This window comes from Condylura cristata, unplaced genomic scaffold (assembly GCF_000260355.1).
Source record: "Condylura cristata isolate star-nosed mole 26May11 unplaced genomic scaffold, ConCri1.0 scaffold00010, whole genome shotgun sequence".
Classification (NCBI taxonomy): domain Eukaryota; kingdom Metazoa; phylum Chordata; class Mammalia; order Eulipotyphla; family Talpidae; genus Condylura; species Condylura cristata.
In genome coordinates, this window is record NW_004567111.1 from 43098905 (window position 1) to 43117315 (window position 18411).

The 18411-nt window shown below is 34.5% G+C and overlaps 1 protein-coding gene across 2 annotated transcripts in view; it reads left to right on the plus strand.

Moving 5' to 3' along the window:
• Positions 1–18411, plus strand: part of USPL1 (ubiquitin specific peptidase like 1) — a 31925-nt gene that overhangs the window by 2400 nt on the left and 11114 nt on the right. The window contains exons 2-6 of one of the 2 annotated variants that reach the window (XM_004680183.2): positions 3340–3505; positions 4019–4147; positions 7268–7901; positions 11586–11699; positions 16044–16173. In XM_004680183.2, the coding sequence (XP_004680240.1) occupies positions 3407–3505; positions 4019–4147; positions 7268–7901; positions 11586–11699; positions 16044–16173 (1106 nt within the window). In that variant the 5' untranslated portion in view covers positions 3340–3406. The remainder of the gene's footprint in view (positions 1–3339; positions 3506–4018; positions 4148–7267; positions 7902–11585; positions 11700–16043; positions 16174–18411) is intronic. The other variant, XM_012723381.1, reaches the window with a different exon arrangement.

An 18411-nucleotide genomic window follows, 5' to 3' on the forward strand; every position in this document is an offset into this window, starting at 1 on the left:
CCTCTCAGTAAGCAGGACCCTGCCAAAGTCTCAGCGTCAGAATTTGCCTGCAAATCTTTGGGTAAGTTCCTCTTCTCAGAAGTCCCAAAATAGATTCACAGGTCTCAAAGAAGTACACTGCTGAGGGGAGAGTGGGTGAGTCAGGAGAGGTTGCTGCGTGCCATGTGGGTCACCTCTGGGGTGGGGATTGAACTCATGCTGAAGTGGCTTCAGCTTCTCAGTGCTGTGCTTCAACCTGCTGTGTCACCAGGGAGGGCCCCGATTAAAAATTATATTTGCCCGACCTCTCCTGATCTACCCACTGCTCCCCTCAGTATTGTACTTCGTCAGTTAGCTTGTTCTGCTCCCCACTGTGTGTCTGGTGAATCCTCTCACTGTTCCTGTGCCTCTGGCCTGCATCCCAGTTCTGTATGCATAAATAAATAAATCTTTTAAAAAATTGTATTTGCCCTCCATTGTAGAAAATATTGATGTCTGTTAACATTTAAAATTTTTTCCATAAATGCTGCAATTTTTAAATTCTGTTCCATGACAGATCAGTAAAGCTAAGATATTCATCAATCTTTTTTCTGGGAGTTTTTCTGAGTACAAAGACTAAATAACTTCCATAAATGGCCAGAAAAATCCTCTAAATCACCATAATTGATATGCAGTTATAATATAACTGACAAGGATGTTTGTTCTGTTTTGTGACATAAATTTTAATAACCAGGATTGGTCAGGACTATTACACCAGAACATATTAGACTTAAGAAGTTTCACATATTTTAGAATACACTCTTTACATACATGCAGAAAAGGTTTAACATTTCTCCTTATGACAGTGCTTCCCATGAAGTTTTATACCCATATTGGTCCAATTTATTTTAATGTCGTTTTCTACAAGGAGAGCAGTTTAATGGGTGTTTTCAGAGCCCTTACAAAACCTCCCTTGTTACTTTTCTTGTTAATTAATTAATGCCTACTGTTATTTTAGAATTCTAATTTCCAAGGAAAATTTGTCACAGACTCAACACACGCAGATTTTTATAAAATACTTGACTATCCAGAGTGACAGATTTTTTAAGAGTGGATCTATTTCTCAGACAACACTGAGCAATACTGACAGTGCTACTAGATTTCTCTTTTTGCTTACCAAGCCGGAGGGTAAAAGAACAACAGATCGTCATATTATCTAAACAGTTTTTAATTTAGCACAAGCTGTTTGCAGATACTTTCAGCAGAAGAAAGAAAATCAGTTTGATTTCACGTAAGTTATACTACTTAAATTAAAACTTAATTTTAAAGCATTTATACCAAGTCACTTGACCATATAGTTAAACTTTTCCTAAGTCTTCTGTCAAAACTTGTATACCTTCTTGCTTTCCCATTTCTTTATTATCCCATTCCAGAAATAACCAGTTTCATCTTGACACTACATTTTTCTGAGACCCTAAAAAAAGAAATCCATTCTGTGTACATTCCTTTTAAAAAAAAAATCTTGCATTTATTTCACCTTTGTTTTCCAATTTCTAGATTGTAAGGTATTATAATTACTCATAACGCCAACATCCCTTTAGATTAGAAAGACTTAACAGTAACTTCATTATTTGTAAAACACGTTATCAAGATTTTTTTCTTGTAAGTAATAGGACATTTTACTCAGACATTAAGTTCTTTAATTCTTTTGCAATAGGAGCCAAAACAAATCTATAAGCTCAGTAATTTTTGTTAAGATGTTCTAGATATCCAATGAATTCCCATCAAACATTGTAAAACCTTAATTTTCCCAAAGATATTTGGGAAATAATGATAAAAGGGACAGATTCAAAATGGAGTTACCAGTTGAAGTATTCTCCTAGGGGTGTAGCCCCTTATCCAATTTATTTGGAATTGCCTGAAGTAATCCTTTTTTAAATTTTTACCCCATTAACTTACCCTACTTAAAGTGTGAAATCACAAATAAAACCTGAGCGACTTAATCTTTGCTAGATTTTCATATCTCATTTGTTTAAACTTACCACAAACAAGGGTTTTTTTGTTTTGTTTTGTTTGGTTTTTTTTAACATTAGTCATAGACCCTTATGAGACCAGGTCAGTTCCTTTTGCTTCTTGAAGGTTATGTGCTAATTATAAGCACATTTTAAATAGGAAAAGAGTATTAATACCTAACAGTGCAATTGTAAAGGTATGCATGTTTCAAATTAAATGATGAAATTGTCTTAGATCTGGAGGTCTTAGAAAACATTTTGGTTTAGTTTTTATTTATTCCTGAGCTTAGAATTTATGTAGGTGCCATCTGTAAGTCTTTAACATTAAAATTTAGAGGGGAATAAAACAGAACAAGGAAGACATAGACAAAGATCTGGTTTTCAAAAACTGATGTGTTAAATGTAAAACAATTGGGAAAAGACTTCATTTTGTCTCCTCAGTGTCTAATGTTTGAGGAATATATTATATTCTCTTTCCTTCACAAATCATGGCAAGGGAATCTGCTTAGGTTTAGAAGTGTCTTTTTATCCCCTTTTTCTTTCTTAGCTAGTTAGCTTCTGGAAAGGCTGCTCCCCCACCCCCTTCCCATCACGATCTATGATTCAAGTTTCAAGGTACCGATGGTCACCTTCCATATGAAAATATTACATACAGTAGGCATTTTGAAAGAGAAACACATTATATAATTTTTATTACAGCATATTGTTATAATTGTTCTGTTATTTATTTCAAAACTTCTAGTGCCTAGTTTATAAACTGTATCACAGGTATGTGTGTCTAGGAAGAAACTAAGTGTCTGTAGCATTTAGTTTCAGGCATCCCTTAGGGGTCTTGAATCCAGTCTCCTTTGGAAAAGGGGAAGCTGCTGTATTTTAATATAAAATAATATTTTGTTGGCAACTTTTAAAAAGTAACATTCATTTGGTGAGATACTGAATTATTGAAAACAGTGGGGATGTGTGGCGTTCTTTTGACTGTCAGATTTGGGGTTTTTCAAGTAATTTTCTTAGTGTGGTGCTGACATACTTGACTCAGATAGTTCAATAGACTCTAAAAACTTAGGTGTTTAAACTGGTCAATGTAGTGTGCTTCAAATAATCACCTCTTATTATGAAATTTAATAAATTTTCTTACATTCAAGCTTTTTATGAAAACTGGTCACGTTACCAGTTTTTGCTTAATCCTTATAATTGCTAGAGTTACAGATAAATGTAGGCATTTTGTTTTCATTTCAAGATTACATTTCAGAAAGTTTACTTAAGGCCCTGTAGTTCTCAAAATATACTTAATATATATACATATTATAAAGTAACATAGCTCTTTTTATAGGATTTTTATTTATTGTCTATTGACCTTTTTTTTTTTCAGGATTCATTGAAAAATCCTTAGTGATATTGACATGTTTCAAGTGACATAAATTAGCCAATGACTCGGAATGATGGATTCCCGGAAGATTGGAAATGGTTTGCCAGTGATTGGACCAGGGGCTGATATAGGGATATCTTCACTCCACATGGTGGGGTATTTGGGAAAAGTTAGTGAACTTATTTTTTGCCTCAGTGCAAAGTTGGGGGTTTTATCCTCCTATTTTTGAGACTTGAATTTGGTTCTAACTTTACCAACTAACTTCTAAAAAAGTGTATCTTCCACGGAAATCTTATAGTAAAGGCGAAAGATTGTTATAACGTGATTGTTTCTGTTTAATTGATATGTGAATGTAGAAGTAAAACATGGACCTTATCGTTTACTATTTGAAAATTTGGAGCATATATTTCCCCTGGCAGTTGACATTATTTTTTTCCTTGCAGATAAAACTGATGCTATTCTTTAAAGTTAAAATTCTAAGTTTTAAACTTCATATTATTTTTTGAAATAAGAGCTATATTAAAAACAAATGCATTTCTTTTATTTGCCATGTTTAAAATATTTTGCCAGGACACTCCTAATTGAAAATTGTAATTTTTATCTTGTTGCTTTCTACTTAGTTTTTGTAATTTGATACATTGTAGTAATGTCTATATTTTAATTTGCTTTCTTTCTCTTTTAGAATTATGATTCAGCTGAAGTTCTATCAGATGGGTATTGCCCTGCTTGTAAAGAGAAGGGAAAGTTAAAAGCCTTGAAGAGTTATCGAATTAGTTTTCAAGAATCCATCTTTTTGTGTGAGGATTTGCAGGTAAAGTATTCTTAATACTATCAAGGTTTTAGTATTCTTTTTTCCCTCCATTGCTTAAATCTGTACTCATTTTATACTTTGTAGGCTGTGCATTTTAATATGTAATCAGAGTTTCTAGTTCTGCCTGGTATACAATTTAAAATATTTTGTTATTTTTCTATCTGGTATCTTGAGTTAATGCATGAAGATGTTTATTTTTATTAGCATTATAATTGTGAGAGGAGAAAATGCATTTCAAGATTTTACTTTTTAAACCCTGTGGAGATCCTTGTTATTAATTGATATATAGTACGTATTCAGATCTTTGTGGTTAACTTTGAGACTTACTAAAAAAGTTATTCTCTAAATATTGTGTGTTTAAAGTTCTACATATCTTTTAGAATTAACTATAGTGATTTGTACCCATTGGTACAACTTTTATGTGGAAGCTCATTAAACTCCATAAACTAAATTTTATCGTACCTGACAATTTATGAGTCTGTCTTAGAATATAGTCTTCAAATTCCAGTCACATTTAGTTCTAGGCCAACTGTCAGAATCACTAAGAATGCTTTTTAAAAATATATGGGCCTTACTGTGGTGATGGCACAATGGGTGACTTGGTGATGTGAAGCCCAAGGGGATTACAACTGGATTGAAAAATGCACAAAATGATGTAAAAAAATAAAACAACATAGTCCAGTGAAATGTCTGGAAGTATCATTTATAAAGTATTATCTTCTAAATATATTATGCTAATAAATTATAACTTGATTAAAATGAAAAACAAAAAATTTATGGGCTTCACCTAGATGTTGATTCAGTGGACTTGAACGAGAAATGTATAGTTTTGTGACTTTTGAGAGTGAGCCTAAATTTGAAGATAGTAAACCAAACCATACTGTTGAGAGATACTTAATGCTGACTATAATCTGAAGAAAATCCTAGACATTCTTACAAATAGAAATAGATTTCTTTTTGTATTCTTCCATATTTTTGAATGTCACTTGTTAGAACTGCTTTTGATGCTGGAATATCATAGGTAAAACAATTTCTTACTTTCAAGAAGGTTATGTTGGAAAAGGAAAGAAAACAGTATATTTTCTTGTGCAAGGTGATAAAAAATGCTATGGAGAAAAATAATGCTACCAGTACTGGAGTTTCAGGGAATGGGAGTTCACTGTTTAGAGTGTGAAGGAAATCTTTGTTGAGAAGATGAAAGATCTGAAAGTGATGAAGAAAGAAAAGCCATGAGGATATCTGATGCTCGAGTATACAGTGAGGGAGAGTAGCCGGTACAAGACCCTGAAAGAATGGAATCTGGCTATTAATTTTGTTGATACTGCAAAAAAGCCAGTGTAAATGGTTCTGAGTGAGGTAGCATGATAATGATGGGTCAGAAAAATCATGGGGAGAGGGTTGTACCAAATAGCATCTTATAGGCCATTATAAGGTCTGTAACTGAAATGAGGAACCATAATAAGGGCAACAAATTGGAAAATAGTTGAAATATTTCAGGGAAGTAAGTAGGGACTTAGGGACTAAGTGTGATGAGGCATTGTGTGTATCTTGATATATTTTTTAAATTTAAAAAATTTAAATGTATCTGTCAGTTCTTGGATGTTTTCTTCTACCTCTAGGTTATTGTGAATAATGCTTCAGTGAACATGGGTGTGCAAATATCTCTGAGGTCCAGTTTTAAAAATTTTTGGATATGTGCCTTTTAATCACTAAGTACAGTTACTGCTATTCATTTTTAGGTGTTAGGTTTCTGACTTGTAGTAGGATTTACGAAATAATCTCAAGGTGTCAAAGCTGAGGATCAAGTTGTTAATGGTGGCTGCACAGCTAGTTGGCAACAGAAGAGTCCAGAAGTTGTCCTGTTTAAAAAAAACTCATTTCCTAAGTACAAAATATAGTATTCATTTGTAAAGAAGAAACTTCTTTAAGAGAAAGGATTTCATTTATTACTGAGAAATGAACCACCTTAAAACTTAGTGACTTAAAATACTTCATGGCTTATTATTACTTATGATTCTGTGGAATAACCAGGCAATTCTTATTCTTCACATGCTGTTGGCTGAGACAACTGAAATGTCTGCATGCCTGGCCATTGGCACACACTGGGACTGAGAGCTCAGCTTGGGCTTTAGGCAGGATCTCAGCTCTTTTCTGTGAGTGTCTCTCCAGAAGCCTACTGGACTGTATGATAGCTGGGACTAAGGAGTGTACAAGGAGAACTTCATGAGGACAAGTCCAGGAGTCATGCTGATTAGGTCTCCACATGCTTCCTGCTTGCTGATGTCCCATAAGAGCCATTCACATGGCTATGCCCAAACTTGTTAAGGGAGGGGGGAGTGACCATAGCAACGCAAGGATACCAGAGGTGTAATTCTCTGGTTCACTGGAGGCCACACATAGCAGTGTATCATACTTGTGTAGAGAAGGCATATTTTGAACGTGGGTACATAGTATATAGATACCTTATAAAGTATTTTGCTAGTTTTCAGACTTAAAAAAAAATCATTGATTATTTTAGTGATTTGTTTATACTTTCAATGTTTGGCTGAAATTTTATTATCGCACAGGGAGATTTGATGAAGTCTTTAAAACTCAACCATTCGGACTCTTAGACCTAAAGGATAAAAGTTGATAGGCTCATAAACTCTCAGGTAAATACTCAGTTTCAAGATTAGAAACACAGAAATTGCAACTTTAATTTGGAAATACTTTTCTAATTTTTTATGTTATAGAGTGTATATGTCCTCAAAGACTGACATTCATCATAGGATGTTGTTTTTTTTAAATTGCTAGAATTCTTAAATATATTTTATTAAAACAAAACATGTAATTTTTTCCTTTTTAGGTAACTCTAGGTAGTGCAGATTAAGTACTTGATGTTCATATTTACTAGAGAAAACATTTGGGGATCAAATTTTTGATTAAATAGTTATCCCTTGTTCCTTTAGTTTTAGAATGATGGTAATGTTAAATTGATGTTAAATTAATGTTAAAATGTTACACCCTTTCATGTTAAATTAATGCTAAAATTTTAAGTGTTATTTTTCATAACAGAAGTAAACCTTGAGCTTATTTGAATTTTAATGGGTTTTTTGGTATCATTTTGTTTTTTCTTTTTAGTGCATCTATCCTTTGTGTTCTAAGTCTCTTAATAATTTGATTTCTCCTGATTTGGAAGATTGTCACATTCCAAATAAGCCTCAAAAAAGAAAGCTCTTGGAAAACAACTATAAAGATTCACCCATTTTGGTAAATTCCAAAAAGACTAAAAATCATGCTGATGATGATGAGCAAGAATTGAATAGCAAACAAAATGGAGAAGTATATGATAAAACCTCATCAAATTTGCCTGACTTACTACACAATGATCAACAGAATTCTATTGGAACAGCTGATTTCATGGGACAGAATAGGATTTTGGAAGATGATATTCTTGATAGGGCTATTAAAGAAACTCCTATTACAGTTAATGTCTCTGGAACTGGAGGGACTTCTCAAAATGAAGGATGCATATCTGGACAGGAAGTGCCACAGGAAAGCACATTATCTTGTCAGACTTTGTGTGTCCAGTGGAAAAATGCTTATGCTCTCTGTTGGTTAGACTGTATCTTGTCTGCATTGGTGCACTTAGAACAGTTAAAAAGCACTGTAACTGAGCTGTGCACTGAAGAGGAATCGGTGTTCTGGCAGTTATTTACAAAGTATAATCAAGCCAGTAAACTTCTGCAAACTAATCATTTGGATGGAAGTAAAGGTTGGTAATATTTTTCTTTATCTTTTAAAAAAGAATAATGTTGAATCTTGTTTCCCAGCATGAAAAAAATGTCATCACTAGCCTTTGTTTTATGTAGAAACCTGACAACAATGATACCTCAGGGATAGTGTCACGACTCTTGAGATGATCATGACTGGCCAAAGGCAATCTTTAAAAAACCAAGAGCAAAGAATACACATGCTGTTGGCCGGGTGGTGGTGGTCATCACAGTGTACAGCAAAGTAAAAATTTAAGTTTAAAAATGCTGTAAAGCAGAATAAAGAAGTAATACAATTTTACCATAATCCCATATACTCCCACCCTCTACCCTCAGAAATATTTCTTTTCACAGTGAAGAGTATATTGTTTGTTTTATTTTCTATAAAATAGGATACTCATGGGCCCACTTCCAACCCAAGAAAAATTAAAATATTCTTTCTTTTATCTTTGTGTTTCTCCCCATCCCAACTTCTACCTTCCTGCAAAAGCAGTCTTTACCATGAAATAAATGTTTTGTCATTCTTTCTTAACAGTTTTTTCTGTATATCCCTAATTTAGTTTGTTTTGAAGTGGTTAAGAAAATTGTATAGCCTGTTTTCTGGGATTTTCTTTTTCATAGATAATTTATCTGGAAAGCTTTTTGTATTTGAGAGTTTTTATTTTCATTGCTAATACTCCATTTTGTAAATATCCCTATTTACCTGTTGTCTTTTTTTTTTTTTTACATTATATTGCTGTTGTGACTGTTCTTGGCCATATATCCAAAACTCATGTAAAAAGTTTTTCTAGAATATGCCATAGGAATGGGGTTACCAGATCTATCCTGAGTTCAGATTCACAAGATAAAGGCATTTTTTTTCCCAAGTGGTCATACTAGTCTATATAGTCTCCCTTGAATATTTTCACTGTTTGAGAATTTTGCTATAATGTAAAATGGTTGGTCATTGTTAGGTTTCCCAGATTAAGAGTTTTTCATGTGTAGATTGACCACATACTCCCTTCTTGTTTGTGTTTTATCTCTGTTTATTCTGTTGACTATCATGTTCTTAATTTGAATGAATTTTTTTTCTTCAGTTCTTATTTTTGTATGTGTGTTGCTAGATTTCCCAATTGGTATCTTATGTTTTTATCTTCTAAAGATAAGTTTTGATGTATAGAAATAAAACTTTCTTTTTGTAGCTAGTGATTTGGTGGCTTTTAACAGAAATCTTTTCTTCCCCAAGATCAGAAACTCCTTTATTCTTACTGTCACTATAAAGTTAGCAAGGTTTCCCTTTGGCATTCTAAATTCTTAATTCTACTGGAGTTAATTTTATATGTATAGTGTGAAATAAGGATGTATTTTTTCCCTTCTTGCATGACTGGTTTTTCTAGCTCAATTTTTCCCTCTAGTTGTGCTGCCATTCCACCTTTTCATACAAGATTCTGTGTACGTGTGCAGTTCTCATGGTTGCTTTACTTATCCCTGTATCTGTACCACACTATTTTAATCATCAGGGCATTTTGGGTCTTACTACTGGATGGTATAAGATTTCATCCTTTATTCAATTTGACTGTAGTCATGTTCTCCACGTGAGGACTGTTTTTCTATTTCTGTATTAGTACCACAATATTTTAATGGGCTTTTTTGCTATTTTACAGAATAAAAGTCCTTATTTTATGATAGCATGATTTTGATTATTCTATCTTTCATATTTATATTGTATGTTTTCCTCCATTGTTGACTGGTTAGTTGCTGGCCTTTTTTTTTTTTTTTTTGGTATTATGAATAAACAAATATAATACCCAGATTTCGAGTTTCCCAAAGACCACCAAGGAGCCGATTCCGATGCAAAGCACAGGAGGGTCTTTATTGCAAGCTCGAGCCTGGGCTCCCAACATGCACAGTGGCTGAAGTCAAGAGCCCTGAGCTCAGGGAAAGCAGGGTTTTTATTACCGAAGAGGGGAATTTTAGCTCAGTAGTACATTGATTGGTTGACATTGAACAAAGTTGTCTTGTTTTAACCGGGTTGGTCTGTGCATGTAAGATGTGACCTTCGCTACTCAGCCCACATACCTTCAGACATCTGGTGCTCTCCTGATATGTACTGGTTACTTGCTAATTGGCTGTTGCTATGGGATGAGCAAGATCAGGACATTTACTGCTAAACTCGGCCTTGGTGCAATGTTGATAACCAAAACTTAGGCCTGGCTGGTTCAGAAGTATTCTGAAGCCCTATCATGGCGTCAGTTTGGTCTTTCACAAACACCATGACAGAATAGCAATATATCTTTTGAATCCATTGCAGATTATATCCTACAGGGAACAGCTTTCCTGAAAGTTGTACAAACATAATTCCATATTTTTATGTATAAAAAAAACATTCCAGCACATTCTTAAGCCACATTTAGCTGTAGAAATGTAAAAGTGATAGTTTATTAGATAATTTGTTTCTGTTTGATTTTTTTTTTTTTGAGATTGAATTTTTTTTAAATTGCATTATAAATTTTTAAAAACTCAGTTTCTTACCAGCATTTTTGCTTATAACCCCAGTATGTGCAGGTCACAGTTGTTTCAGCTTAATCTCTGCAGAACATACTTCTCATTCAAATTTTAACTTGAATACTGGACTTAGTTTTGATTTCTAATTTTTATTTTATTTATAGAATAGTTGTAGTTTTTAAAATATTGTAATTGCTGCATTACTCTAAATTTTAAGTTTCTTCTCTCTCTTTTTCTTTGGCCTGGTCAAATAAATTCTGATTGATGCTTACTTCACCTTGTAGGGAAGTTCAGATGTTTTTATAATGAAGCAAATGATAAACAGTGTGATTAGGCTATATTAATGGTTTATTTGTAAAAGAATTGAGCTTAAGAATAACTAGAGTAATATGCATCTGGAAGTTTCTAGCAAAATACTTCTCACAGTAACTATGACTAGTTTTTTGGTATGGTAATTCCATCTTGAGGACTTAAGGAAATGATAGAAACATAGATATGGACCCAAAGATGTTTGTCATAATAGTATTTGTAGTCATGAAAAGGAAATTCAGCAAGGGGGGTAAATAGATAGAACTATGTATGATTCATTTGGAATGTCATAGCTAGCTGAGTCATGCAGATATGTTTTTATGAAACATGGTGGAAAAAAGCAGGACTTGGAATTGTGTTGATTCATGATGTTATTGAAGATCCGCCTCATCTCTAAAGATTTAGGAGGAAAACATACCAAGTTTGGGAAATAATCACTAAGTTTAAGACTCCTTATCAATTTATTTCTTCCTGTGACTTAGCACCCGTGATCTATAGCTAAGGTCAGTAAAAGCTACCTGAAAGAAGAATAAATTATTATATGTCTTAGGCATAATCTTAGACCATAGATCACATGTTCTAAGAGCTTCAGTGCCACAGATAGGTAAAATATCTGAAAGTTTAGATTTTTTCTTTTTTTAGTAGGCCTATGGTGGTTTGGATGAGAAAGTTTGTCACAGATTTTGTCAGGCAGTAAACAGTATTGTGCTGTTAACCAGCATTTAGGGGAATATACGGTGCACCGCAGAAGAAGAGAAAGAATTAAGGAAATTCTAGGTTCTTCATTTTGATTCTGCACAATTTATTGGCTTAGCTCATTCTTGGTAGTGCCTTAATTTTCAGTGGAAAGATAACAGGTTGATGACAGATAGTTTTCTGTATTTTATTTTTAGATGGAGATTGTAAAAATCTTACTAAAGATGTACTTGCAAAGATAGAGGCCTCTCTGAATGAAGTTAGAAATGAAGTTTTTACTAGGCTTCAGCCTCAGCTTCGATGCACACTAGGTAAGTAATTTGTAAGTCAACTGTATTGCTCATCTAAATAAATACTTACATTATAAGGAAATATAGCATTGTTTCATTACTTCAGATGAACAGATTCTTGGGGGAGAGAGTCTGAGTGGTTTCATTTGGGAATTTAATAGTGGTAAAATGACTGGTGGACAGAGCTATTCCATTTAAATAATGTGGGCTTATGCTTCAGTCCTTGAGAGGGGATGCAGTCTGAGAATGAGGTGAATACCTGAGGAGCCCCGGCTACTTAGCTAGTATTTTTCCCAGTAGACTTAATTACCTAGCATTTTCATCTTGGCTGTACATTCAAAAGCCCCTGTGAAATTTAAAAGTAAGGGGACCTATTAAATAGTAATAATCTCAAAGATAGAGCTCAGGTATTACTAATTTTTAGACATCCCATGTGATTCTTACGAATGTACAGGGTTAAGATCTAAAACAGTGTTGGTAATTCTACTTCTGCCACTGATTGATTTACATATGGTATGGTTTTTGTCAGTGGCATTGGAGGAGAAATATATTGAAGATCTTTGGGGAAAGCGCTCATCATTAAAATTGACACAGGAATGAGATCTCCTTTATCCTCTGAATTAGCTTTTGGCCTCTGGGAGATGACTGGAGCAGTGGGAGCTAGAGTCACCCAGTCTTTCTAAATTTTACTAGTATTATAAAAAGGAGTCAGTAGTTTTCTTTTTTCCCTAAAAGGGTATATTTTTGTCTATTTCCCTTTTTCCTTACATCAACTTTCTATATAGTAATATTGTTATTATATAGTAAGGACTACCACATTGCTTGTCACAGGTCTCATTCCCCTTCTCAAGTGACCTATGATATTTTATTCAAGGCCCCTATTTTAGTTACTAGTGAATTAAAGAGTGGTTTATCCTCGAGTCTGAACCACCAGTATCTTAACTCTCATAATTATATGTGGAACAAGATTGTACATCAAACTTGATTTTCTGTATAACCGAGAAGAGATTTTTCAACTTTTTTTAAAAGATTTATTTATTTGTGCATACAGAACTGGGGTACAGGCCAGAGGCTCAAGGGCGGTGAGAGGCTTCACCAGAGACAGAGCGGGGAGCAGAACAGGCAGCTCGACGAAGCACACTGCTGAGGGGAGCAGCAGGCAGGTCAGGAGAGGTCTGCCACGCCATGTGGTCACCTCCGGGGCAGGCGGGAATCGAACTCATGCGGAAGTGGCTTTAGCTTCTCAGTGCTGTGCTTTAACCCACTGTGCCACCAGGGAGGGCCGATTTTTCAATTTTTTTTTGATAAACATACAGCTTTTCTGATAACAATAAAATCTCTCGTTAGTGTTGATACTACTTAACAGTGATAGGTGCTCTTTTAGAGCTTAAGAACATACTAGTGAAATATCATCTTTGCTTTAAAATCTTGTAATGTGTATGTCACCATTCTGAATATTAACGTATATTTTAAAGTGCTAAGAAAAAAGAATCTGTACTAACCCTGAATTTGGTTACATTTTTAACATTAACCTCTTTATCATTTTGATTATTGTTATTTTAAAACATTTAAAACTGTCCATTATTCATCTCCTTCCATGCAGGTTCAGACATGTAACATTTCAATTAACAGCTAAAATCTTGGTACTCATTCACCAATTCTTCCTTATCTCCCCACTAAAGTAGCTACTGTTTGTTTTCTCTCCTTTGTTTTTGTTTTTCTTTAAAGGAATAAAACTAATGTTCTTACAGTTTCAACTTTATTAAGTGTGCAAGTGAGAGAGTAATTTAGTCTGTGAATATGGTGTGCCAAAGTAAAGATAGATAGACTAGTAGAACAGAATAGAATCTACATCAGACCTTTCCCTTTAGGTTACTTCAAAACATGACAGAGGTGGTTGGTGGTGCAGATAAGTGGGGAAAGAGAAGGCTATTCAGTGAAGGATGCAGGGATAATTAGCTCTAGATACAGGGGAAAAAACTGGGTCCCTGTTTCATACCATAATTAGAAAGAAGCTTCAGCATATTGAAAAAAGAATAAAGTTGAAAGACTGGGAAAAAATACAGATGAGTATGTTAGTATGGGAAAGATTTTTTTAAATATGTAAAAGATTGGTTGATATGATTATATTAAAGCTTAAAATCTCTGGAATATCTTTTGGAGAACTGATGTTCTTCATTTAAAAGACAAAACCAGGCCCTCCCTGGTGGCGCAGCACTAAGATGCTAAAGCCACTTCAGCAGGAGTTCGATCCCTGCCTGCCTTGGAGGTGACCACATGGTGTGGCAGACCTCTCCTGTGTTCCCCTCAGCAGTGTACTTCTTGATCTGCCTGTTCTGCTCCCTGGTCTGTCTCTGGTGAATCCTCTCACCTTCCATATCTCTGGCCTGTACCCCAGTTCTGCATGAATAAGTAAATAAATCTTTAAAAAAATGTATTAAAAAAAAAGACAAAACCAAAACAAACAAAAAACAATTGATGCCAAAACAAAATATTCAGAGTGCATTAATGAGCAATTAACAGAAGAAAAAAATTGAAATACTAAATTAAAAAGTGTTGGGCCTTCCCTGGGGGTGCAGCAGGTTAAAGCACAGCACTAAGAAGCTAAAGCCACTTCAGCATGAGTTCGATCCCTGTCCCGGAGGTGACCCACATGGCACAGCAGACCTCTCCTGAAGCGCCCGCTGCTTCTCTCAGCAGTGTACTTCGTCAGCCTGTTCTTCTCCCAGTTCTGACTCTGGTGAATCCTCTCACTGCCCCTGCACCTCTGGCCTGTAGGCCAGTTCTGTATGCATAAATAAACAAATCTTTAAAAAAAAAAAAAAGTGTCACAAAAGGTTTGTATTTTGACAAAGTTGAATGTGTTTTAGGGGGAAATATGCAAACTAGGTGTCTGGGTAAGGAGTTGGTGGGAAGTTGTAATGAAGATACTAGTTGTAAAGAAACCACTTTTAGGTAGGAAGTTATAAAAATAAAATTAAGCATTGGTATTGCATGCTCTCGAGTAGGGTGCTTAGCACTTAATACATATAAAATCTATAATTAAAGGAAAAATAATTAAGATCAATTTAGGAGCTACATAAATTAGCTCAAAATGATTTGTAATCCTGTAACTTACTTCAAAATGCATTTTGAGCTCTTTTATGATATTGATTCATTGAGAGGTTTATTTTTAGAACTGAAGTTTCTTTCTGTGTTGTCATAAAATGCAAATTACTTTTTAAGCTAATATTTCATTATAAAAGAAAACACTTAAAGACTGGTAACTACAAACTTGTGTTGTATAACTATTATTTATGCATATGGTGTTGTATGTGTTCATTTTGGGGAGATTGATTTGTATTTTATTTATAAAAGTTTTGTTTTGATTTTATATTTTTGTACAGAAATGACAGTGGGAACGTATTACAAAAGTGACTATTAACCTAACCTTTGTAACTACTGATATTTATAGAATATGCTTAGGCAGTAATACTTAATGTCATGCCAAGGTCACTCCTGGCAGTGTTCCAGATACTGTGGTTTCAGGCCAGGCGCTGAACCATGACAGTGAGTGTCCGAGATAATGAGGAGTAAAAGAGCTCAGATTCTCTTTAAGGCAACATCTAAACTTCTCTGAGGATGGGAAGGAAAGAAACCAATGAGAAGATAAATGAAAGAGGAGAATGTAAATCTTCCTCTTTAACTTGGTTGCTAATCTGAAAATCGGAAACACGATTCAGCATCACGTTTCAGTTTTTTTTTAAATGACATGGAACAAGACAGCCTTTTCTAGAATTAAAGCTGAAAATTGTTAAAAAGATTGAGTATGATTGAGTGAATGAAGAATTTGGAGGTTTGAGGCTGTTATTTTTGCTAATGCTCTCCACATGAGACAAGATTCAGAAATGGCTTTTTAATTTCAGAGTTTCTCAGTGAAAATTGGGTCCTTGTTTCATACCATAATTAGAAAGAAGCTTCATGGGCCCTCCCCAGTGGTGCAGCGAGTTAAAGCACAGCACTAAGAGGCTTAAGCCACTTCCGCATGAGTTCGATCCCTGCCTGTTCTGGAGGAGATCCACATGGCGTGGCAGACCTCTCCTGACCCACCTGCTGCTCCTCTCAGCAGTGTTCATCAGTCAGCCTGTTCTGCTCCCCACTCTGTCTCTAGCGAATCCTCTCACATCCCTGCACCTCTGGCCTGTATCCCAGTTCTGTAATGCATAAATAAATCTTTAAAAAAGAAAGAAAGAAGCTTCATACTGTGGATAGTATATTCATACTATTAATATATTGAGAAAAGATAACAATTTATAATTTGGGTTAGTTTGCTTTCTTCAGGTAATTTTGAGAAGTAATTTCCCTTTTGGTTTTTTTTTTTTGAAGGTGATATGGAAAGCCCTGTATTTGCATTTCCCCTGCTCTTAAAAATAGAGCCCAACATAGAAAAGCTCTTCATGTATTCTTTTTCTTGGAACTTTGAATGTTCTCAGTGTGGACACAAGTATCAAAACAGGTCAGTTTTTCTGTTTTAAAAATGGATTCATTCTATTGAAAGTGATTTTTGAGTAATAAAATTTGGATGAAACTTGACTTCATTTGTGGCACTGCTTTATCCCTGGTTCCTGGTTCCCTGCCACGACTTATAGTAACTCTTTCTGCCATTAAGGTTCAAAGGGAAATTTACCCATGGTTGGTAGATTACTACTAGGAGTACTTAAGACATTCTCTTTTGGGAAGTGGGGACAACTGTGAAAAATGGCACATTTCATCCCCTCCACCCCCTGGGCTTCCTGCTAAGTAAGAATACCTCTCAGAATTTCTTGAAATTCTATTTTGTTTACTTCTCTATTAAGAGACTGGAGTTTTTAATATCATGAAAGCTGATTTTTAGGTTCCTGACGTCCCATATCTCAAAAAATTGCTGAATGGTAGTTAAAAAGATTACTGAACTGGCTTTGTTGTTATTTATTCAAGTTACTATGGTAGAATCAGTCCTTCTCTGTCTTAAAACTCACCAACTAGTAAATTAGAAAACTTAGTTTTTCAAAGCCATTAAATAGAAGAGTAAGAGAAAAATGTTACTTGGATATTCATTGTCTAAATATGGAATTATTTTTAAATATTTAGGGGCCAAATAGAGTCAAATCTGAGAAGAAAACTGTAGGTAATGCAAGCAACAGAATCAGAAAACTTTTCCTCTAACGAGTTAGCTCCAAAATATTAGAACAGAGTAAGAATTAGTGTTTCACATACCTAGTAGATAAGCAATTTTGTTTTAGGTAAATATGAAAACACCTGTTTCCAGTCTTTGTCCTTGTTTTATATACATTGTCTGATGTATTTGACAAAAGTGGGTTGGGATCAAGTTTGAAAGGGGTTAAATAGATAAATAGATCTCCAAGGTGACTAAACTAGTAAGTGATGATAGTCAAGATTCAGACTTAGGTTTTAAGACTTTTCTTGTTTGCTATGTATGTTTCCTAGTGACCTTGGATTTTAAACAATATAAATAAGCTGGATTAAAATGAACTTAATTATAACTTTGTTAAAATCTGCATCATAGTTTGACAGCTTTTCATTGACTATATATTCTGTGTGCCAGCAACTCTTGGAAATAATCTTTATCTTGGCCAAAGTCAGACTATTTAATGAGGAAGATAACATACAGGACATAATCCAGAGCCAGCGACTTAGTAATGAATTTGATTTATTGGGTGTTTTAAATTACTTTGAGTACAAGGTGATAAATGCAATTTGGAGGCATCTAGAAAAGGCTCTTGAAAGTTTGAGGGAACGCTTTTTTAAAATCTTTTTTTCTAAAATTAGCAGTTGTAATAGAAAGATAAAATGAAGTGGCATTTCATTAAATGCATCTAAATATAGTTTAAAATTTACTTCCGTTTAACTGATGGAATATGCAGCAACTCATTGTTTTAGTGGTATTGATTAGAATGCCATTTTAAGAGCTTTTACTTGATTTAGAAGATATAGAAGCAGTTAATAACATGGTGTTTGGAGTGAAATTTCTTGGATTCAAATGATAAGACTCTCATTTATCCACTGATACACACTCTGTTTTATTTCTCTCATCTGTATAGTGGGGATTAGAATAGAAGCTGCCACTCCGGAGTGTGTGAAAGTATTTAGCACAGCATGCTGCTGTGTGTGGAGAATAAATGGTCAAAAATGTTTGTTGTCCTATGGAGCATTAACACTTATTTGCTGAGTCAAATCTGTTTTTAGCAGTCAGTTCTTAATCTCACTTGTGGTTTATCAGTATTTTGTATTGTTTGGAATAGAAGTTAGTATCTTTAGATAGGTAATTAAAGTGAATACAGTTGACTACTGTTGTACATTTTTAAAGATCATCTTCTTAGATGCCTGTCGCTATCGGTTACTCAGACTAAAGTACAAGTTATACAATTTGTGTAACCTGTAGAAGGAAAATTATTCTAGTGTCTTAATTTTGTAAGTATCAAGAAAATCGTAAGTTGTATGCATTCCTAATTAAGTTTTTGGAAATACCCCTTTTTATTTTTGTCTGACAATGATAGACAGAAGTGAATACTTTGAGTAAGGGGTAAACTCTTAGTAAATTGAAAGTCCTGAGAACAGGGGCTCCTTTGTTCCCCCTTGGGACATTTGGCAATATCTGGAGGTACTGGTTGCTGCAGCTGGAGACGCAGGGTAATGCTAGACTTTTTACAATGCCCAGGACAGTGTCCCATAACAAAGAACTACCCAGCACAAA